Source organism: Chamaea fasciata, unplaced genomic scaffold, assembly GCF_029207755.1.
Source record: "Chamaea fasciata isolate MVZ Bird 193981 ecotype frontalis unplaced genomic scaffold, bChaFas1.0.hap1 SCAF_7, whole genome shotgun sequence".
Classification (NCBI taxonomy): Eukaryota; Metazoa; Chordata; class Aves; order Passeriformes; family Sylviidae; genus Chamaea; species Chamaea fasciata.
The window spans coordinates 19,564,465-19,588,375 of NW_027094092.1; the positions used below are offsets into that span (position 1 = coordinate 19,564,465).

The 23,911-nt window shown below is 43.8% G+C and overlaps 1 protein-coding gene across 3 annotated transcripts in view; it reads left to right on the plus strand.

Moving 5' to 3' along the window:
* The window catches only part of PRR5L (proline rich 5 like), a 39,612-nt gene extending 18,267 nt beyond the window's left edge, over positions 1-21,345 (plus strand). For 2 of the 3 annotated variants that reach the window (XM_066187858.1, XM_066187859.1), the window contains exons 4-9: positions 396-444; positions 9,280-9,337; positions 12,224-12,315; positions 15,611-15,751; positions 17,403-17,529; positions 20,873-21,345. In XM_066187858.1, the coding sequence (XP_066043955.1) occupies positions 396-444; positions 9,280-9,337; positions 12,224-12,315; positions 15,611-15,751; positions 17,403-17,529; positions 20,873-21,204 (799 nt within the window). In that variant the 3' untranslated portion in view covers positions 21,205-21,345. Of the gene's footprint in view, positions 1-395; positions 445-9,279; positions 9,338-12,223; positions 12,316-15,610; positions 15,752-17,402; positions 17,530-20,191; positions 20,292-20,872 lie in introns of those variants that run through there. The other variant, XM_066187860.1, reaches the window with a different exon arrangement.
* Positions 21,346-23,911: the final 2,566 nt, after the last annotated feature.

The window sequence follows — 23,911 nt, forward strand, 5'->3', positions numbered from 1 at the left end:
AGTACAACATTAGGGAGATACGCTATCTTCAGTGACATGAAAGACATCTTTGTTTAAACAAAAAAGCAGAAAAAGTTATGGATTTCAATCTAAATAACTCCAAATTTTCTTCCCAGCTTTCTGTTCATTCAGGGGAGTAATTACTTTTTTTGCTTGTTCTAGGTGTATGGTTTATAATTAGAAGACTTTAGAGAACCTGTTTAATTCCTTTATAATTTGAGAATAGCCTTTGTAAAATACATATGTAGCTGTAAGAGAAATCTAACTGTGGCCAAAGGGACCCCGCCCCATACATTCCTGTATCTTTGGTTAGACTGGTAGAAAAGTGCAGGTATAGCTGTAAGAAATGACCAGCAGTGGCTGCTACTTCATGGCTCCATTCCTTCTGTCTACAGACGGCTGCTGAAGAGTGAACTTGGATCCTTCATCACAGATTACTTTCAGGTATTGCATGACTTGCTTGCTTTATTTTGAGGTTTTCTCCCTTCAGCTTTTAGCCTATAATAAAATTAGGATCCCTTTTTACACGTGTGTAGCCTGCAAGTTTTGTTTTTGTTTTGCTGAGAAAGATGATGGAGGTACCAGACTTTTTAAACGTGGGCCATATAGCCCTGGGAGTAATTATTTTTATTGATGTGGGTGAGGAATTAAGGATAATCTTCCTTTGCACTTAAGAAAGGCTGCTAGTAGCCTGCCAAGATCAACAAGGAATTCACTTGAAGTTTTTAAAGAAGATGGGATGCCTTTTCTTGAGTGTAGGGAATTCAAAAGTAGGTTTTCTGCAACAGGGGCCCGCAAAGGGAAAGAGGAGCAATAATGATGACTGCCGGGAGGCAGGACAGGGCAAAGAGAAGGAAGTTTCTATCAGCAGGAAATCAACCTGGGTGCTGTTTACCTTTTAGTCCCACAAATATAAATGCAGCTTTTGAAAAAGGAAGGTGTGAAAGATGAAGGAAGACTTGAACAATCACAAATGTGAGTATGTGTTGCTGCCTTTTATTGAGACTGGCCAGATAGACAGATATTCACATGTAACCACATGAAAGCCTGCTGGATGATTTTTAGAAGGCATTGTTGCTTTTCAGTGTTTTAATTAGTTCAGTGTAGTGTTGATTAAAAAAAAAAAAGAGAGAGGCTACTGGAAACAAGGGAGTTTTCTTCCTATTGAGTGAGAGAGAGAGAAGATTTCTGTACTTTTTGAAGTGACTGATGCTGCTGTGTGTGTGCTAACAGCTTAAAAGAGGAAAAAGAAGACTAGTGTTGTTTCCTATCAGATTACGTGGTTTATTAGATTACACGACTTAGAAAAATCCCCATGCTGTGCTATCAAGTGAGAAGAAAACTCCTGCCCCAGGGGTAGTTATGTTTCACTTCCTCAGCCCCTCTTTGCACAAGTTGTTTACTGCAGAGGCAGCTGCTGGCAGTGCATGGCAGGATGTTTCCTAGACCCTGAGTGGCAGCCACCAGCACTCTCATTTTATTTCTGGGGTATTTTTCCTCAGTGTCAAAAGGAGTAACTTGGCATCTGTCAGCCTGAGGTAAAACTCTTGGTGCAGGCAAGTTGTGAGACAAACTGCGAGATAAAGGCTACTGTCGGAAGTGAGATTTTTCCCTCTGTGAGCTAAGATGCAGACTTGTTTCTGATTCCCGATTAACACCATATAACCATGATAAAAGTTACCACTCCCTCCTGAATGTCTTTCTTCAGAAATCCTAGGGCCACAGAGTGGGGAAGGAATGTTCACGTGCCAAAGAAGGGCTGACAACATTATTTCATTTGTCTGTGGGTTCTGTTTCACTGCTGATGCTAGCTGATTTATGGCAGTACTGCTGCCACCAAGATGAGCAGAGTTGAATCAATCTGCTGATTTGGCTGAAAAATAACCTTGAAAGAAAAAAACTGAAGTTTTCAACTACTTCCTTTGACGTGTTGTGGTCATCACCTCTGACATGGGGGGAGTTTGGGAGTGGGTCACCAGGATGCAGAGTGGAAGTGCATCTTTTGGCAGTGACTTCCTCTGACATCTGTTAAAGCCCACTGAAAGCTGTCCCAAGAACCAAGTTTTCTGTCCTCTTGCATTGAAATGGACCCTGAAGAATATGCTCTCTCTGTAGCCAGGCAGTTTTAAATACCCTAGCACCAATTAGAACAACTAACTGGATCATGTAATATTTAGATGTGATTAACTGACTTGAATGTTTTCCATTTCTTATGCCATAGCACTTATAACTGGAGCCACTAAGAGGAACTTTAAAATCACATTTGGTTTAAGAGTTCGGGGTTTTACATTATGTAAATTTTATACACTCACACATGCACATTTTTTATAACCATTGAATATTCAAGACTAAAATGGAACAGAGCTTTTATAGTGAGACAAAGCTACCTTTGTGATCAACTTGACTTGATTACTCACAAGTCCTTTTCATCAGCACTCATGCAAATTAACAGTTTTTAGCTCCTGAAATTGCTAAAGGAATGTTTAGGAAATGGTTGAAGTTTATGCAGTCTTTTTCTGCTACCAAGCCATCATCATACCAGAGTTAATGAGTCTGTTTTGTCTTTGAGAGAGAAGTAAAATTCCCGTAAGGGCTGCAGTGCAAACTCAGATGTTTCATTCTGAAGGAAAGTCGTGTTTATAAATCTGCCGCTTTAGCTATCCTACTGTATATACAACCCCTCTCCTTGGATTAAAGCCTGAGTGTAAATGCCAGATAGTTGGGACTTGTAGCATTTACTGCAAATCTGCCTTAAAGCAGTGCTTCATGCTCCAGGTTTTTCAGTACTGACTTTACCCATGAACTGATTTGAGAATTTCCTGAAAAGGGGCACTTTGTACCTAGCTCTCTGCTCAGTAACCCAGCAGGGCACCATTTGCTCTGACTGCTGGGTTAGTTTGCTGGTGGTCAGCTGAACTGCAGTAGGTGGAAATCCTATGACCATGGAAGGTAAGAGGCTGGGATTTGGAGGAACAGGGTGCACTGGCAATTGGGACTGGGCTCTGGTGCAACTGTGTGATTTTTCAGATAAGCTCCCTTCATTTTCCTGTCTGGCCCTCGTGTTGGCAGAGAAAAAAATTTAAATACAAAGTTAGCAAGTGTTAATAAATCGATGCGTTATCCGCCTGATTCTGCAAAGAGCCTGAAACAAAACCTTTCGAAGGGATGAACTGTGTCTTTTTACTCTGTGTGGGCTTGTTAATCTCGAAACTCATGGGGGGCAAAATGGAAATGCATTTATGTATATTAACTCCAAACTGTCTCCTCCCAAGGCAGAGAGACCTGATCCCTTCCCAGGCACTGTAACCTCTCCCAGAACCCATAGGCTGCAAATGCAGAAAGTCAAATGCCCAGAGCTGATGCCTGATGTCCACTCTCCGCACTGGCAGAGCTGGTAGGTGAGGAATGGCAAGTGGACTGTGTTTCCTCATCTTATCCAATGAGATCTTTGATGTCTTAAAACCAGAGGCAAGCTGTTACATAATTTCCAGCCTGCTGCAGTGGAGAGCTGCTGGAGGCGGCAAGTCCTGACTCAGAACTAGACCCAGCTTTCTGTTCCTGTGTGAAGCTGCAGAAGCTGCAGCGTGCGAGAGCACACATTGCTGAGGTGTCAAGCAAAGTCCAAGCAGCAAGATGATAATGAATATCTGAAAAGTAAGCGATGTCAGCAGTGAGGCAAGCCTGGATCCCAGCCAAAACTGATTTTATGTTCTGCCTTTAGACCAGTCAGAAGTGGTGCTGATGAACCTTCCTATAGTCAGAGTCCCTCTCGCTGCAGGCTCCCCAGCTGTGGAAGGTGATTGCAGTGATAGGGGGAAACCTGCCCTCCTCCCTCTCTTGTGGCACCATAAAGCTTTTGTTTAGGTCCCCACTGCATGTTTTCCTGGAACTCCAGCCTGGAGAGATGATTCCATCATTTCTCGTGATGTTTGCTGCTCCTTTGAAAGGCTGCTTTGTAAAGCCTAGTTAACAGCTGAAAAGGCCATGTGGCTGCTTAGCCAAAGAGAAAAATACAGGGGGTGTGATGCATCCTTCCTTGATGCCAGCTTTCTGTGTCTACCTGTTTTACAGCAAGGCAAGGAAATAATTGTGTAGGCTATAGGAGTGATGGTTACTGCTGAATGCAGGCAGCACTAGCTTTTCTCTGGCCAAGTGCTGTCTTGTGCCTGCTGCCAGGGGCTGCAGCAGCTCGGCTGCTGCACAGGGAACAGAATTCTCACTTGTGTGATTTGCAGAGATCAGCTGTGTGTCTGCAATACTCTTTTGGGTCAAACTGGTCTTTATTATTCTATTTGTCTTCTCATTGGCTGGGAACCTCTGTTTGTGCAGGTCTGCTAATTATTTCTGCTTCATCTGGCTCTTTCTAGAACTACTTCCATGGAGCAGCTCCACAGACTCCATAGCAACTGCCCAGGTTTGTTATCATGGACAGAGTCCCCCGGCAGCTCAGCACTGCTGTTGAGCAGAGGACCTAGTCCTGGGTAGCAGCAGGGACACCTGCTCTCATGGACACTGTAGATGAGTGGAATCCTTCCAAAGGGAGCCTGGTTGCTCCCACTCAAAGCATGCCGTGGTCAGTGTGCCGTGGCCTGGCTGAGCAGGATCCCATCTGGAGCAGTGACTAAGCAGGGTAGTGGGGCCATGGCTGTGGGATTTTCCCAGAGCTGCTGCCTGGCTGGTTGTAGTCTAGATCACAGCAGTGCTGCCTACTTGGTCTGCTCTCCTTCTTACTCTCCCTGCCTCACTTCCATCTCTTCAGGTGGGCTTTCTCTTTTATCTGTTGTGAACAAAACCGGCTCTAAGAAGAGTCATTTTAGGATGTGATTTCACATTTATCTTGCAGTTTCTCCTCTATGTAGGATGGAAGTGATCTCTCTGCTTCTGTTAGTATTTCCCCTTCTGTTAGAGAAAAAAGGATGGGGGGGAGGTGCTCTAAATATGAGATGCTGCAGCTCACATGAATTTGTGTTTTGTAAAACACTGCCAAAAATTAGGTAGGTGTTTGTGTGCAGCTAACAATAACTTTGTAGAAAATACCCAAGTAAGTTTGGGTGATGCTTTTGTTCTCAAATTAACATCAGATTATCCACAAAGCAGTGGCTATGTGCTTGTAGAGTCTGTAAAACAGTGGTTTAACACTAGAACACAAAGCCTCAGTTGCCTAGAAAAGGGGGCTACATTTAAGAAATGATGTAGTGTTCTGTAGAAAAACTGATCTTTATTTCACCCAGCAAAATGAGGTCAATTATTTGGAGTATGTTCTGGATCAGTTTACTTCTGTTTTAAGCTTATGTTGTTTGATGAACTAATATTAATTTGTTAATTTGAAGGTGGCTTTTAAAAGCCATACTGGCCGCATTTGGCTTGGAGACATGAAGGGAAAGCAGAATTTATCCATAACTAAATGGGTGCTTGTGTAAATCTTTTTCCCTCAAAGATAATGGCTTGTTATTAGCAGGAGAATTCATTTGTACCTTGCTATACTGCAGACAGGGCTTTCAGACAAGAGGTGAAGTTGCCTGTGATGGCTTGAGCCTCCTCGATGTTTTCTGTGGAGTTGCTGCCAAAACTACTTCGCTGTTTTTTGCCAGCCTTCTGCTTGAGTATAGCACCCAGAGCAGAGCAAGCTGTGCTGGTGGCATGGCTGTCACCCCCAAATCCTTCCTGTTGGTCCTGCCCAGGGGCTGGCACCAAACTCAGACTGCTGACTGAGTGCATCTGACAGGCAGTATCTGATTTTCCCCGGGCACAGTTTGATGGGTACCCTTTTGCCCAGGGTGTAGTGGGAGCATGCACAGGAAGGGCCCCCACTGGGAATGCCCAGCCCCTGCAATGAGGTGCTGGGCGCTGCTGGTTTGAGAGAGGAGCCCCAGCTGTTGTGCCTGGGAGACCTTGCACCTTCTGGGAAGATGGTGGGACTGGAATTGCTCCATTGGGCACAAATAGAGAAACTTGCCTCAGTTTCTCTAACAGAAAATATCTGTGCCAGGAAAAAGGATGGAATTATCAAGAAAGTGTGTGTGTTTTATAAGGTGGTGTCTGACCACCTTCAATTATTTTTTTATTCCCAATGATTTGAGCATGACTTACTTTAAAGAGTAGCAAACACGGAGATGTTGTGGCAGGATCTTTACTGAGGAACAAATGAAAAGTGATTATTTTTTACTTTGAATCCTGTTTTTAAACACTTAGGGCATTAAAAATTTTTCTTAAGAGCTTTCTTTTAGCTGCCCTTCTTAGTGGTGTATGCGAGTCACCTGTTTTGGTTTTCTGCACTGAGAAAAGGGGTCAGGCTGTAACATTTCACAAGGTCACTTCTATATGCTGCAAAACATCTTTCTCCAGATTTCTCAACTGCACGTGCATGTGTTGAAGTTGGGACTTTGTTTCTCTGCACAGCAGAGTAGCAAAGAGTAAAGGCAGGTTTGCACCCTCCCTCAAAATGAGCATTTAGCATCCCGTGGTGTTCCAACAGCAGGGTAAGGAAAAATCCCTGGGGAACCAGGAAAAGCTCATTTGGGGAGGGAAGGGAATCGCTGCTCCCCCAAGCTCCCAGTTCAGCTGTAACTGCAAAGAGATGGAAGGTGGCAGCTGAACTTTTTCAAATAAATGTACCCTTCAAGCTTATTTGGTGTGAGTCTTTATCTGGTCTTGCTTTAAATAGAAGATTTATTTTTCCTCTTAGCTCTGTGATTCTGAAAAGCAGGGATGCAGCAGCAAAATGAGACTTGTAATCTAGACAAGGTCTGATATAGACCTCCACTGTGGCTGCATTGAGTAGCTTGTATTGATTTGTCAGCAGATCCTGTAGGGTTTGTTAATGACAATTTGCCTGTCTGGCTTGCTCTGAGGGATTAATGTTTGGATTAAATCAATTCCTAAACCTGTGACTTCTTGCAGAAAAGATGGAGAAGTAACATTTCCAGATATTTTTAGGATGGGGAGAAGGGAAATGAAGTGTGGTTGATTTTATTTTTTTTAAAGTCTCTTCCACAGGAAAAGGGAAAATATGAGAGGATGAGTGAAAAGTCTGCAGTAACTACAGTAACTATATGGACCTAATATCTTTTTTAAGGAAACTTTTAGAGTGAGATTATGCAATCTCATTAGCACATGGAATTGCTATAATACGTTCATAGGAGCATTATAAATTTGTTACCACAGAGTAAAGATTAATATGTTGATTTTACAATAGATACAGCTGTACTGCCCATTAGCATGTACAAATGACGACTTTGGTTGCTGACATAGCTTCAAAAGAAAAAAAAAATCCTTGGAAGTAAAACTATCAATAATATTAACTTTTAGGCAGAAGTATCTGGAAAATTATGTCCAGAGTGGGAAACATACGTAAAATGAAATCTAAGGTTCTATGACAGATAGAGAAATAGTTCATATTTCTTGAGACAAACACAAGAAAATAAACATCACCTCCTCATATGTGTATATATATATACACCTTTTTATTACAAAGTATTTTAAAATAATACTGTATTAAAGACTACCTGTAGATTTCCCCAACAGTGTATGAGAAGTAATAGCCTTGAGCTACAGGTTGAAAAATAAAGAGATTAAGTACTTTTATTAATAAACTGAAAGCATTTGGAAGGATTAAAGTGCCGCGTCACTCCAATATTATCTATTGTTCAATTAAATATTTATAGTTTAACTTTTTTGCTCCTTATGGTTTTCTTCATTACAGATTTCTTTCTCCCTACTTTTTCACACTGTTGGTTTTTTCTGGCAAGTTTTGTTGTTGTTGTCCAGAGCATAATATGTGTAGTCATTTATTTCTTTTGAACAAATCTAAACTTGAATGGACATCCCAATCACTTAACATTTCCCTCCAAAGCCCATATTTCTGCTAGAGGATGTTCATAAAACAGTCACCTTCCACTTGTTGCTAACCTTTGGAAATGTTGTAGGTTTTTTTCATTGTGTGAACATATTTATCCAGATTGTTAATTCCTGTTGTAATTTCCCAGGTGAAAAATATTTCCCAGCCTGAGAATGTCACAGAGCAATGTTTCCTCCTTTTTATACCCAGCTTTGTGTTAGCTTCTTGTTGAAGGGAGGATGCAGAGGTATGCTGCTCTCTTGGCTTGGGGTGCTTCCACAGATGCCTGTCTCTGTGTCAGGGCTGAGCCAGGCTGCTGTGTGGCTCCAGGAGGCAGGTTTATGATTCAGAGCAGGAGCACCAAGGCAGGATGCACTGTGGCAGCTCCTCAGGGGGCCATGGTGGTGTCCAGGCAGTGGGGTAACAGGAGTGTCCACTGGGAGTGGAAAGAGATGTGCCTTGCTCCTTTGGCTATTGGAAGGTTCAATAGTGCAGCCTTGACCTGGTTCCCCATTATAAAACAAAAACTGTGGGATGGACAGTGGGGGAATCATCTCTGACTGTTGTGGGCTACCCAGATACTGAATCCTTTCAGAGGGGCAGAAGGCCTTATTCTCTATCAGTGTGATCTCTGTACCTTTTTTAGGATGCAGTAATAGTGTGTCATGTGGTGACTGCAGTGCCTTTCTCTGGGAGTCTCAAAACTTTTCAGAGTAACTGATTCACCTGGTGCTGTCGGGAGAACAAAAAGACAGGTGTTGTTTTTGCACTATTCCTATGCTTGGGGAAGTGGAAACAAAAAGCTGAAGAGATATTTGGATGTCCTGAACTGCAAACAGGCATATTGATACCTTGATGTGTCTGGTCCATGAGAGTTAAGTTTATCTAGAAAGACCAGGTCCTGCCAGCTCTTCTGCAGCTTGACACTGCATACTGAGATGATCCAACTTCTCAATACAAAAAGAATGGCCTTGTGGAAAGACAATAGTTAGGAATAGAGAAGTAGATGTTAGGGAGCTGAACTTGGCCTACTGTGCAGTTAGACAAGCAATGAGCAAATGCAAAAAGAAGAGAGTTGGACTTTTTCCTAGCATTTGACTCTTTGATCGCCTCCACCTTGTAATTGCGTTTTAGCATATGTGGGTGCACCATTATGGTAAGAACTATTTTATTTTCATGACTCCCTCCCTGTGACCCTTCCCATTTCTGGGAGATGTTTCAACAGCTGTGTCTGTGGCATTCTCATGTCTAGCTGAACAAGAGGGTAAGGTTAAGGAATGTCTAGCACTCACACTGAGACCAGTGCTGGAAGAAGGTATTACAACATGACTAATCTTAAGGTAAATGCATGCAAAGTGGATAGCATCTGAAAAGAATGCATTCTTCCATGTCCATTATGCATAAATAAAAGGCAAACGCATCTGTCTCTTTTCTCTTGGCAGAACCAGCTCCTTGCAAAAGGCTTGCTGTTTATGGAGGAGAAGGTCAAGCTTTGTGAAGGTAAGTATAGTAGGAAACCTGTTTTGGAAGGGAGTTGGGCTTTGATGTTTGGTCAGACGAGATGATTTGCATGTCTGGAGAGCATGCAGCCCTTTTTGGTGCTGCCCTGGGGTGTCACACAACCCCTCAGGAGCCCTTGTGAGGCTGAAGAGAGGGTGGGCTGTTTGAATAGCCACAGAGCCACGATGCTCCCACCATCCATGACTGCTTCACAAAAGCAGGAGCCTGGGTCTTGTGTAGCAGCTGAACCTGGGCTCAAGCAGTTCTGGTCTGGACATGGATCCTGTTGCAAAACTGCTTGGAACTGCCTTCTGCCTTCCATTTCTCAATGTGATTTGCAGCTTGATGCAAGCACAATTTTGGTTTCTCTGTCATGCTTTTGAGAGCTGAACTATCAAGCTTTGTGTAAATTTAAAGAAAAGAGCAGTCCTTTGGGTGAGAACAAAATCCTTCAGGAAAGAAATTGATCACACATGGAGTTGTGTTCAAACTACTGCTGCAGAGCCTGTGGGCCAAGGCAAGTGTGGTTGGCCACTCAGTGTTGGACCTGTGGGGAGCTGGTCACATTTAGTAACTGTTCAAGTGTAGCCAGCAAGTCTTTATTCAAAACCAAGCTGCTCTTTGGTTTGACCCAGTTTTCTAGCCTGCAGGGAAGATCTCTTGCTAATCACCAGTGTGTTGTATGTGGGTCATTAAATGCCAACAGACGCTTATAATGTCACATCATTGCTGGTCCTGGATTCCTCTGCACCATTCTTCACCAAGTGACTTCACCCAGCTGGCAGGCTGTAGGACTTGGGCCCCACAGGAGTTAAGGGGTTGCCAGCCTCCTGCTTGGGCTGTGATTCTTCAGCATTTGTCCTGTGAGGGAGGAAAAAAGGCAAACTCCTGCATTTTCCAAAATGTGGCTACCTGCCTTGCCACTGCCAGCTCTTCAGAATGAAAGCTGCACAGCTTACCAGAGACTCCTCTGGTTTCTGTATTCATATAAAACTACTCCAGTATCTACTTTAGCATTATGAAGATTGACTTTGAGTCTATAATAAGCTGAGAGCTGCCGAGGAGTGTTTTGCAGATGCTCAGGTAGTTTGGGTCAGATGAAGTTTCCCAGGCAGACGGCAAAACACCTTCTATGCCTCATTTTTCTGTCCCTAGCTTGAAGTGACACTGGAACCCCTTTGCTCTGCAGGCTGGCATCACTGCAAGAGATGACTCATGGGCACCTTTCTTTTATAATGTGTGGGCTTGTTGCAGGTCTTGTGGTCACAGCAATGAGGATTTCTTGGTTAGTTCTGCCTTCCTGGAAAACTTACACTGCCCCTGCACCTTGACGGAGTGTCTGCAGGGCCAGCAGTGTTTTATCTGTTTTTCAGTCACAGCCTCTTTACCAGGATTTTTCTTTATACAATCTGTCAGAATCTCTTTCAGTGCCTGCAGGATTTATGATTCTTAGAAGAAAAAAACCATCCCTGCTTCCCCTTCAGCAGGAGAAGTGATCTCTGACATTTCATTCTGTCTCCAGACAGCAAAGCATTGCAGTCCTGGGTAGGAGGCAGAGAAGGGAAAAATTAAACATTCAATTAATATTTCCTGTTGTCTTTTTTGCTTATGCTTGGCTGTTGTGGTAATGGGTAGCTGTTGTGGGGGTGTTAGGTAGTTTCTTGTCTGCCTGCAGTTCCAGTTTTGAAGCCAGAGTCATACCAGTGAAGCATCTCTTTGAACCTTTCTGTGGCTGTTAGTGGGCTGGATCTCTGCTCAAAGGATCTGCAGGATCTAGTCCTGCTGGCTCTCTGCTCTCTGGCTGTGTCCTAAGCAGCACAACCCATGGGCAAGCACAGTGCAAGTCTGTGTGGAAGTCTGCAGATGAGAAAATCACTTCAAGCACAGAGTGATAAGGCTCTTTTGAGTTGCAGCTGTACATGTTCCTCATGTAGGACCTTTAGTGACCTTGAGGCTGAGCCTTCAAACCTGTCTTGAGTGGCCATCTTCCACTACTGCTCTTTGAGTCTAGACTGCTTGTGAGACACTGTGGGAGGTATCCTGGAAAATTCTTTTGTCAGAAACTTGTGGTTTTAAACCTAAGTCTGTATTTGCACCTGAGATTTGCAGGGATGTATGTAAAACTTGAAATAAACATTGCAAACCTATAGCTAAACAACTTAGAGGCTTTGAGCCCAGGTGCTGAGGAGTGCACAGGTCTCTAAGTCAAGCCTATGAGCATAATTTGATCACAATTCCTGTTATGGGAATCCCAAGATATACAGCTTATTCTGTCTTCAATTTAAGCATCCAGTTACATTTGGGGATGTTTGTTTGAACTGGAGTCACATAAGGGTTGGCCACGAGTGGATTTCGTTTGGGAACGTTCACAAGTGCCTCATTTGTCATTAGTGCCTTTGTTGGGATTCCTGACAGGTACCTGACTGCTGCTTGGTACTGAGTGCATGCTGGAGGGGGCTCAGCTCTTCCAGATGCTCTCCCTGACTCAGTTGCAGGATGATGTTGGATGATCAGCTGATGTTGGCTGTGACCTGCTGGTTCTCAGATTCAGCTGTTTTTGTGTGCCCTCTCCCTTGCTAGTCAAGCATGTTAAGTGTGAGCTGTGCAATTGCACAACCCTGTGCTGTGGAGTTAAAGCCTCTGGTTGAAGAGGGGCTTCACTCTTCTGTTGGAACTGGTCTCATGTTTTGCACAGAGCAAACAATGGTCACAGCCTTGTGTCTCAGTCAGTTAAGGGGAAGTTTAGCTGGATGATGTCCAGTTTTGGGCAGAGACTGCAGAAGTGAAGTCTCTCTTGCTTGGGAAATTAGAGAGTACTTATAAAATCCAACTTGCCTTTAGTGTCCCTGTCACTAAAGTTCTTGCTCCCAATCTCTGTTTTCATAGGTGAGGATCGCATTGATGTCCTGTCTGAAATCTGGGATCACTATTTTACAGAGACTCTTCCTACACTCCAGGCAATATTCTACCCAGTCCAGGTAATTCTATGTACAGTTCAGTCAAGTGAAGCAATGTAACTGCAATGCCTGCTAATGGCAAGTGGTAACTTCTCCGCCAGCAGCACTGTTTGGCCAGTGGCTACATACATGTCAGAACCTTTAAACTAAATCTGGGAGGAAGTAGAGTTTATCCAAGTATTAACTGTAAGAAGGACTGCTAAAATCTACTGGACAAGCACGGTGTTTAGGGCTGAATTTATTCCCAATTGTCTACTCTCTGTGCTTAGCTAAGCTTGCACACAGAAACTGTTGGACTACACCTTGTCTAGACTGAAGCTCCGGGCTATTTGTATTTATAGTTCCTTCTTTTTTAAATTGCTGTGACTGTTGGTGCAGATGACAACACTGACAGCTTGTCTTGGAGGTATAAATCTGAAGACTGGATCAGGAGAAAATGTGTTTAACTCACCCTGATGGCTTTTGAAGGGCTTATATCCCATTTGTGCCTTTGGGAAATTCTCAGCTGGGTTTTTTTAAGCTTCAGAAAGGGGGCATGTAAGTCTATGGGTAGAGGAAGAATGAACACTCTATGTAAAACCTTTTTATGGTGAGTATTTTGAAAGTTTAGTATCCCATCAGAAGTGTTGAGCTGTATCCTTTTTAATATAGTTTTAGTCAGGGTTTCCATAAGAGCAGTCTAATTACCTCCCCAGCCTATTTTGAACTTTTATGCCATCAGAAGAAAAGAAAAATGTACCTCATGTGGAGAATGACGTTCTTGGAAATGCTAGCCTCCTCCCCTTGACTTTTGCCTCTTCTGGAAGACATTATTTCCAGAGCCTTTTAAAATTATTTTCCCTTGTATTGTTTGAAAGGCAGCAGGTAAAGCTCAAAGCTGCCCTTTTCCTCTAATCCTATTAAAGCTGGCATTTCCTAAAAGAGAAAGGGCTTCTGCAAAGACAGACACTAACCTTTCTACTGTGTTTATTTTTGTTCTTTCTTTGCTGCAGATGCTTGAAGGTAGGTGTTTGACAGGTAAAACTGTGCAACTGTAATACCCTCCCTTTCTCTCCTTTTGCAGCTAACTCTCAGTGAGGGGAGTGACCTATTTAAGCAGGGGTTTTTCTGCACTGCAGCTATCTGTATGCTGTGGAGACAGTTGAGCTGACTGTGTGTCACACCCACTGATGCTAATAATTCTGCCACTTGGGTGAGAAATCCACTGCCCTGCTATTAAATGTCTCTTGATGAGAAATGGGACAGAAGTTACAACACTGTGGGTGCAGCTTTTGGTAGTAACTTTGTTATAGTGGTGAAAGGGTGACTATGGGATGCTGAGATTCTTTGAAAGCATAAATTTTTTTTGCTGTATTTGTCTTTGTCACAATGTCTGAGTCACTAAAAGTATATCAGCAAAGCTGTAAAGTTTGGGAAGTATTGCCACTTTCTGGATGAGGAACTGAAAGGTAAACAGACAGGATATTTAAAGCTTTGTAGGCACCTAAGTACTACACAAATGTATGGATTAAGCTGCCTAAATACATCCAAGAATTTAACTCAGAGTAAACTGCTCTAGGCAACCACAGAGAGAGTTGCTGGCGCAGCAAGAAATAGAAATTGCTCTTATGCCGGGCCAGTGTCCTAATAACAAAATTGGGCTTTTCCTGGAAATAGGGAACTGTATGTAACCATTTATACGGTGTGTCACAACATGTGAGGAGAACTCGTCCAGCAAGTGCCTTCCAAGCTGTGGTTCTCTGTACACTGCTCTGGTAAATGGGAAAGTCCATTTATTCTTGATTCCCCATCCTTTCCTGCAAATATCAGCAGGATTATTTAGTTGTACTCTTCTATGATCCCAGCAATTACCCATTCAGAATGAAACTGAGTCAGCCACATGTGTGAGCGTATGTTACCAAAGGTAGTAACTCACCCCAGCCTCATATCTCAGCTGAGTTTAACCCCAGGGCTCATAGCTGTTGCAGAAATATGACCTTTAAGCAGCCAAGTTGGTTAAATTGCTGTGCAGAGGGAAACTATGTAAACAGGTCACTGGCTTTCCTATAGTTGCAGCTGTTTATGTGACTATTGGTGTGGAAAAAAGAATAGCAAATCATGTTTTGCTTGGCACAGAAACATATTTTCATTTTGAAATGGGGTATGAAGTTAATGGGACTAAACTGCATAATATAAATAAAAGGTTTTGCAGCTGCTGAAATACAGTTTCAAGCTAGGTGCTGGTCTTTCCTGCATGTTTTTTTTCCCTACACAGTGATGGTTTAAACCAGCAAACTGCTTTTATTATGGCCATGGTGCCCGCCATACTGTTGGTTTTAATTTATATTTACATATTGATAATGCTGTTAATTATGACATGCAACCTGTTATGAATTAATGATTAACTGCTGTTAATTTCTTCCAGCTAAATATTTGCTATGTTGAGTGTGTTATGGAGATCATAAAATGATTCCCAAGCAGACCATGGGGCAGCGATTAACATACTGAGAAGAACAAGGCAAACTTTTCAGGCTGGAAAGTGCTGGGCAGGGCTGGGAGGAAAATTTCTGCTATTGAGTTGCAGTGGGGCAAGAGAAAGTCATGCAGATATTAAACATAACAAGAGGGAAAGGTGGTAGCATCAGAATGCCAAATGGAGTTCTACTGTATTTAAATATGCTGAGAAATATTATATCATCTGTTAAGCCTGCTCACTTGTGTTGTTGATGTAAAATAGGAATGCCTTGCAGAGGATAGTAAAGCTGTTGCTTTTTAAAATGATGTTTGGTTTAAGCAGGCTTGCTAGCTTTGCTCCAGCCTAAATCCTAAAATCTGTAATGAACTGACTTGTAGATTCTTGTCATACCAGCAAGGTCTAAAGTGCCGACATTGAGCAAAAAGAGGGTACAATATAGGTCAGAGGTAGATTAGTTAAGAAATATTCTGTAACAACTTTGTTCCCTACCAAACCTTCTCTGCTTTCTCAGCTCCAAGCACGAGAAGCACAAGCTACATCCAGCCTGGGTTTTTTGTGAACAAATTGGATGGCAAGTGTTATGAATACCTACATAATAATTTGGTGAACTACAGGCCCATTTTTGGCTTCACACCAAACCTAGTGGTGCCACAGATGAGGTGATGCCCACTTCAGAATTTGTGTGAGACTTAAAGGGAAGAAATTAAAGAGTATCATGAGTCCTGAACATGGGTGACTAGGGAGTGTTTTGCCACAGCAGCAATGGGCAGAATAAACCCTCCTGTCTGTGTGCCCATGTGTTGGTATAATGCTCACACATCCCTTTATCTGCACTTGGGTTTTGCCTTGTTTTTCTTTTAGGGTCAGGAGTTGACTATCCGTCAGATTGCTCTTCTTGGCTTCAGAGACTTGGTCTTGCTAAAACTAAAGTTGGAAGAAATCCTTCCCCTGGTCCAGACAAGGGTTCCAGCTTCCATTGTCCAGATGCTGTTAATTCTGCAGGTGGGGAGCCTCTGCTCTTCTTTGTCTGACTCTTGGGTATCTTGACCTCGTTGAAATCATACAAACACTGGAGGAAAAGTGGGGAGAGCAGAGGGTGTGATGAAGGGGGTGTGATATGTGCTTATTTGGGAGTGGTCGGTGTTAAAATCAGAGCTGAATTTGGATGCCCTGAGCTTTCCTGGGAACAGGTAAAAATGTTACCTTGAAAAGGCCAGGGTTTTTTTTCTTTTTTTTGGGGGGGTTGGGTTTGTTGTTGTTTTTTTTGGTACCTCTCCTCCCCATCTAGGAACAGTGTAAGGACTCTCTTCTTTTTTTTTTTTCACACAAATTTTCATCTTCTAGCTTGTCTGAATGCTTCTTTGTGCTCTAGTTTTCCTGATTTCTCAGCTTTGCAAAGACAGGAAAAGTCTCTGTCAGAGCAGATAATGGAATTTGAATGAACTGGGGCTCTGGTTGCTTGACATCAGCTCCTTGGCTGGCTGGGATGCTGAGTAGTGCCCATTAGAGAATACATTTTGGCAGCAGGCAAAATGAGATACCGTCTTTCAAATGCCTCTCCCAAGAGATATAGAGCATCTGTGATAACTATTCTCTTTATCCAGATCTCAACAGAATACTTTCCAAGCATGCCAAATACAGCTGGTTTTGGTTTTTTCTCATATTGCCCAGCCTGACAGTCCTAAAAAATGCCATTTTACATGTTTGAGTTGATAGAATCATAGAATAGTTTGGGTTGGAGAGGATCCTAAAGATCACCTAGTTCCAACCTCCCTGCCATGGGCAGGGACACCTTCCTCTAGACCAGGCTGTTCAGAGCTCCATCCAGCCTTCCTCTGAACAACTTGCAGGACCTTTCATTTGACCTTGTTGATCATCATGAGGTTTGCACTGGCCCAAATCTCAAGTGCTTCCCTCCAACGCACCACAGAGTCTGGTGGCTTTTATTTCTTCTCCAACATGATGAGTGTCTGAGAATGAAACTTTATGAAGCACAACCAAAATTGCAAAGTGGCAAAGCTGGTAGTTCTGTATGAGTTCTGATGTTCCAGTGACCCAGACTGGAAGAGCAGGTGATGCTAAAATGCTTCCTCAATTTCCCTGAAATGTTTTTTTTTTTTTTTAATACAAGAATCTTGAGAGCAAAGAGATCTCAAAGCAGCACATTTGAGGAAAAAAGCTTATTGAGGCTTTGCAGGAAGTTAAGTCTGAACGGTTTCTGAAATTACTGTTAAATTGGTTGGTGTTATCTACCATCTTCACAGCTGTAAGCTGAACCACAGAGGTTGCTTTGCCTGCAGTCCTGCCTAGGAAAAAAGCAGTGCTTTGCCCAAGGCGTGTAAAGGCTTTTCTACAGAGAGATGTTTTCTGGTAGAACCGCCCTGGCATAATCACATTGCTGTGGTACACTGTGCACATCCTGAGTGGGAGCCCACCTTGTACCTTCCTGTCACTTGCTCAGAAAAAAGAACTGTCTGCTCAATGTCCACAGGGTGTGACTGTGACTTGAACAAGGAGACTGACCTGAAAGGTCAGTCCAGCAGCTCCAAAAGCTTTGCTGACACAGTTGGGATATTCCATTACAGACAGAATTGACAGGCTTTATTCAAAAATCTTTTAAGGGTAATGTTGACTTTTTGTGTTTGATTTTCAGAGTGTCCATGAGCCTACTGGCCCCACTGAGGGCTACGTACAGCTGGAAGAACTGGTCAAGCAGGTGGTGTCACCATTCTTAGGTTTGTGTGAAGATCACAGCTCCTCTGGCAGCACCTGCTTGCTTGGTAAGACATGCACGTTGTGCTGAAGCTGTTATTGGGGTACTCAGGTTGGGTAATGGAAGGCATTTGTGCTGGAAAAGAAAACTGTACATGACTCCATGAGACAAGAAACAAAGGCTAAAACACCCTTGAGAAGGCTGTGATTAATGTTTCTTAATGTAGATTTCTGTGACAGGCTTTTTCTTTCCCATGACTTAGTGAACTATTAGTGCCCCATCACTTCACACACACACACCCACAAACTCTCCCCTCTCTCTGGACATGGACTGGATTTTAAAACCCCTTTGTCCATACCTGGTGTACTGCTTTCACCACAGTGAGAGGCTGGTCCTTTGCTGCCTGCTCTCTGTCCCTGCTTGCTGGCCTGCTTCAGCTGCTGCATCTATCAGCTTTTGCAAACAGCAGAACTGTTGCATATTAATTCTGAGGGATGTCAGGGATTTTGCATGAAGTCTTCCTTCCATCTGAGGATTCTGTTTAAAAAAAAAAAAAACAACCCAAATTAAAATTCTGTGTTTAAAGTATGGATAAATATGTCTAGGTGAGAGAATAGGCACCTCACTTAAGGAAGAGCATGCTTATTATGGGAAACTTCTTCACATGGTGCAGGAGCTCTGCTTACACATGTGGCCAGCCAGAAGAGATTGGCTAGCTAATGGGCATAGTGTTACTGATTTGATAGTCAAGAAGATTTAAACAGAACAAGTGAAGAAAGTTCTAGTCTCTCTCTGTTTTTTATAGCTTTAGCCTTTGCTTCGATGCAAAATTGTAGCAAGATGGAGACCCACAACTTGCCTTGTACTGCACTTTAGCAGCATATGGGGAAAGATGGTCTTGTGGTAGAAGAACTTATCAGAACTCAGACAATCTGTGCCTGTAATAAACTCATGGCATTGCTTTAGGAAAACTGTGGCTCATGATTTTTGTTCTTGTGGTTGCTGGACAATCAGATATCTACTGTGCAATTGGTCATGGTTGTACAGTTCAGCATGGATTTCAGATTTGATCCTAAGGCTCAGTCTAGACCGAAATCCCCTGTAGAAGTTGGACTTTGACAAATTTGATTGCTTTGCTGTTTATGGACATCAGCATGCTGCTGGGATAGTTTGAAAGGTAGCTGCCTGACCTGTACTGAAGTTTCTAGCCATCCTGGATTTCTGCTAGCTGAACGAGTCATTTGTGCCAAAAGACCACAGAAAGCCTACACAAACTGGCCTTGTAAAGTTTATATGCCTTAAAATAATTGAACTTACTTTGATTTTGGCTGTCATTTACTGGTGTATATTTCCAAGGTGGCCTTTTATCCTTGCTCCACCTTGTGCTGAGCATGAGGAAAGAAGGAACTTGTGTTGGCAGTACAAGACAGGCACTGCAAAACAGCACTTTTCTACAAATAATCTTGGTATTTTCCAAGTGCTGCTGCGGAGGTGGCTTCTTTTCCTTAACTTTCACTTGTAATCAGACTTCTTTCTCTTCCTGTCTCCCTCTTTTAGTCACCTTTTAGCTTTCTCAGAACCAGTTTCTTCTCTCACTGGCAGCCTGTAATGATGGTGAAGCCCAGTAGGTTCCCTGTAGCAGCTTTTGGGAAGGCCCTATTGGGCTTTGGGTGTGCTTGCATTCTACACAGCTGCTTTCAGGGTAAATGAGTGTTGGGAAACGTGACTGAAGGTGTCTGATCCCAGCTGTGAGTATTGATAAGGCTTCAGCCTGCAAGGCTGCTGTATCTTAAGCTGATTTAAAGTGAGAGAGGTGTGAAAGGGGACAGGGCTGCTCACAGAGGGGAATTGTAGATGGCAGCATTCCCACCTGCTCTCTGTTAGCACCCTATTTGCTTTGCCTGTGTAAAATAGCCATAACCTGCACGGCAAGGTTGGAGTATGCCAAAGGGATCCAGCTGGCTAAGAAACAGGGTTTATACTGGGGTTAGGAGAGAAGATAAAACAGCCACACATCACTGCTGATCTGAGGTTGCTTGCAAAAAAAGTACCAGAAAAGCTCCTCCCAGTTTATATTCTGGGTCATAAGGCAGCAAAATAAAGTTTCTAGTTCAGTTATGCATGACAAGTGGCAGTAGCAGGGTGAAGTGTTGGCTGCTCACCTGTTCTTCCCTGCAACAAATAGTTTGTTTTCTGCTTTTCTTCCTGATACAAGCCTCCAAAACTCTGATAACCTTCAGTGAGGGGTGCTTTGCTTTGCATTTTGTTACTTTTATGTTCTGCAGTCTTGGTTGGAAGCCTTTTATATGGTTTAAAGGCTTCTGACTTTATGAAATGAGACCCCGCACTTCAGTGAAGTTAGTGAGAAAGAAAGAGACACACAGGGAACGGCTCCCCAGCTGCTGCAGGGACAGACCCACAGGAGGTTTCCAAAATCACATGGAACCTTGCAGGGGGGTGAAAGCCAGCAGGTGAACAGTAACAGTGTCTGATTCAATCTGCTGGGGTGGGATTACAGTGGGCCAAGGCAAAACTCGGACCCCTGCCTTCCTTCAAACTTTCAGTGTCAGAATTGAAATGTGCTTCATGATACTGCACTGGGGACTGCACGTTGGGTCTGTGCTTTAGACCTGGCATTTTTCCTCTTTAATGTTTTTGCTGAGCAGATCATACAGCCCACACCCATCCAGTCTGTGTCACTGCCTTTCCCTTGTGCTCCTTTTCCCCAGGCTGTTGTGGACTCTTCCTGTGCACTGTAATGTGTTTTCTGTGTCCAGCCTCCAAACCAGACATGTTGCAAAGTGGATGAAATGTCCTTTTTGCTGGCATGATCTTAAAAAGTGTGGTGGGATAACGCCAACAGAATGGCCTGTTCCTAGGCTGATGGAGAGACAGTGCAATGTAAGCATCAGGAGTTTCACATTGACAACAGCTAATGGCACTTCCTGAGAGAAATTTTTCAGATTAAGGGGTGACAATTCAAATTCCCGCTGATTTTTTTTTTGTTTGTTTGTTTTTTTTTTGAGATTTGTGCTGCTTTAGTGTCACTTATTTTAGTGAACCTGCATGTGAGAGTACCTTCTTGGTCTTCACCCCTTGATAAAAGAGAAGACTCTTAGGATGCTAGAGTCCCTTGGCTGCACTGGTGACATTTTGGTTCACTTCTCTTGCAGGCAGCAGCCCCTACAGCAGGGTGGGAGGTCTTTCCTCTGTGGGGCAGAGGCAGATCTCCTTTCCCAACACCTAGGAGTATGAACAGTGAGCTCCTGACTGTTTTCCAGTGGCAGTGAGGTGGGGCACTCCGTAGCTGCACGCTGAATTCTCTCTGCTCCCCGAGGCCAGCCCAGCAGTGTGGGGCAGCACTTTGTTTGTGTGCCGTTGACCATTCCAGCTTCTTCTTTCTCTTCCAGAGAGGCGCTATTCCAGATCTCGTCCTAAGGCGCTGACGCCGCTGACAGAGCAGGAGGGCGAGGCCTACCTGGAGAAGTGCGGCAGCATCCGGCGGCACACGGTGGCCAACGCTCACTCGGATATCCAGCTGCTGGCCATGGCCTCCATGATGCACACGGGCATGGTGGCCGAGGAGCCGGACAGCCCTGACGCGTGCCTGCTGCTGCAGCCCAGCTGCTTCAGCCACAGGCAGTGCTCCAGTGAGCCCAGCATCGCCGATGGCCCCGAGGGAGTTGTGCCAGCGGCCGCCAGGCAGGACCCTGCCGAGCTGAACTGCACCTCTGTCAGCTAGGAGGAGCCTGGCTGAGGAGCGGAGAACTGTGTGCACTAAGCTGGATAAAGTGGTGTGTCATCCCTGCTGGGAAAAAAGAGAGAAAAATAGGAATTTTGCTCGTGTCACTGAAATGGGCTCGAGGGTTCTTATGGCTGAGAATGCTCTCTACAGATAGGTTCTTTTACTAGTCTGGGATCATTGTTGATGGAGGTACCAGGCTGCTCCCAAATGACCACTGAGGGCTGTAAAGGTTTTGCTGTTGAACAGCACAGTCTGCCTTCTGTAAGCTTTCTCCCTCTACTGGTATAAACTTTTTGGCATCAGGTTTCCTCCTTTTTCTTTGGTATTGTACAAATCAATTCTTTCTGCTTTTCTCCTTCTTTCCCAATTGTGATTCTTCTTTGTTCTTTGTCCCTGCAGTGGAGGCCTCTGTGCTCAGTGTTCTTTTTGCTTCTGCTGAGCACTTCATTTCTCTTTTAAAGTTGAACTCAGGGATGAAACCATTTGCATCCTGCAGAAAGATCTGCTGAGGTGGCTTGTAAGAGGAGGAGACCCTTCACCTTACTTCCCATAGGCATGGATGAAAAGTCCAAATCAGAATTAATCAGACTTACTTTTTTCCCAGACCCGAAGAGAACCGAGTATACGTGGAGTCTGAGCTGAGTACTTCATATGTATTTTACTTGGTTCCAGTCATATCTTGGGGGTTCTGGTATAAATTGGGTAAAAAGAATGGCTGGAGTGTGTAAATTTGGTGCAAAATACACTGAGCATCCTGGCATTTGGCATCAATTTGCTCTCAAAATTTCAGTGGTCATAGGGCTAGGATGAAAGAGAAAATCAAATGGGAAGGAGATGCTGCACTTGTGCGGCAGATGTAAAGGTGCTTCTAAGCCACTGGGCCATCGTGACTCCAGATCAGGAGGGGATGATCAGGATTTCACCCTGGGCCTACCCTGGTACTTTTAGCACTTGCAGATTTCATGAGATTGAGGATAATCAGCGGGGTGTGGAAAGGAGCCTTGTCTCAGTGTATTCATGAAGTGCTCCTGACCTCCAGTGGTATCTGACTCAGTGCAGTACTGCTTTTAAGATAAAGTGAGGGCTCTTTGCAGTCCCTGTTTTGTTTTCATTGTGAAGATTAGGAGTGGGTCCAGTTTGCAGGTGTGTGTGCAGGCACTGCAGTCTGCAGTGTCTGCTTTGTAGCATCACTTGGTACTCCAATGCTGCTTCTGTGGGGACAGATCCAATCTGTTTGAGCTGTCCCCAGGATATTCTGCTGATGTGTTGCTCAGCAAATTTGGAAGTGTAATTATAGGTTTAGGGGTGAACTGCAGTGCTGCCTTAAATGTCAAATCCCATTAAAAATACGGACACAACACAACTACCACTTGAATCTACTCCAAGTGGTACTGTAAGTAAGTGTGTCTTGACAATGAAACAGAAGGTTAGGATGAACCTTTCGGGACTTTTTTTGCATGCTGTGACATTGACTGCATAATTTGCCCTGCTTCTGTTGGGCATTAAACATCTTCTGCTTCACTGGCTGCACTGGAAGTACAGCTCTGACCTGCCAGGATTTGGCATTAGTGGCACATGCAGCAAAAGGAGAGCAGGTTACTATTTGGCCACAAAGCATCAGAAATACCAGCTATGAGCACAAACTGTGCTGCCTTGATAAATGAGGGTGTTGCTTTGTCTCCTGTGGTTTGCAACGTTGAGAGAGATACTTGGATGAGCCTCCTTTTCCCTCCTGTCACCAGAGCTCTTGGTCTTTGGGAAAAGGCTGAGTGTTTGGGATCACCAGCTGTACTTTCCATGGCAGGAAGAGGTTCAGTTGTGCTGGCTGCCTCCTTCTCGTCCTCAGAGCACCCACAGTCCAGCAGAGGCCAGGAAAATGTGCCTTTGAGCAGCGTTCCCTCAGATGGATTATAGGATAAATTGCTCTCCTGATCATAAATTGGACTGACCAGGCCAGCTTACTGTCATGTGCCCCAGGGCAGCCCTGGATTGTGGTGGAGCTTCAGAACCTCTGTGGTGGCAGCCGAGCCATGCTGGTCTCACCTTGGCACAGTCTCTCCAGCGTGGGGCAGATGACGATGTCCTGCTCACAGTTAATTTCTTTGGCTCCGTGCTATGATTTAAAGCCTTCTCTTAGTCACACTGAGGTGTGTGGAGAGGTAGTCACCCTGCAGCATTTCAGTTCACTCTTATGAATGCTTTTCTTCTTTCTGTTTCTCCTGTAACCCGTTTGCCTTCTGTAAATACCCAAACCATTTTGATTAGAGAGCAGCACTCTCTTTTATGGTGAAAACTAGAATGATTTATTTATTTCCGGACATATTCTTGGATCATCTCTGGGGCTAATAGGAGTTAGTCCTGGTTTTAACTTGAATTTCTCTTGTTTTACACATATGTATGATTTTAATTATTTTGGTTTTGTATCTGTTACTTTGCAAAAATTTGCACCAAGCCCTCTGAATCATGCACTTCCCCCATTGTTTTGTTTTTATGGAGAATTAAAGCTGGTGGCTTTACTTTGTAAACTGAAGTAAACACAACCTGTTCTGTAAACCACACCGAGTGTATGGCCATGACCACCACATTTACAGTCCCGTGAGATTGCACAAGCCTCTGCAAGTGCTTTGCTTTTACAGATGGTGTGAACCTGAAGGTATTTGGAAAGCTGTGCCATGGTGGCAGTGTGAGGCTGGTCTGGGACGGC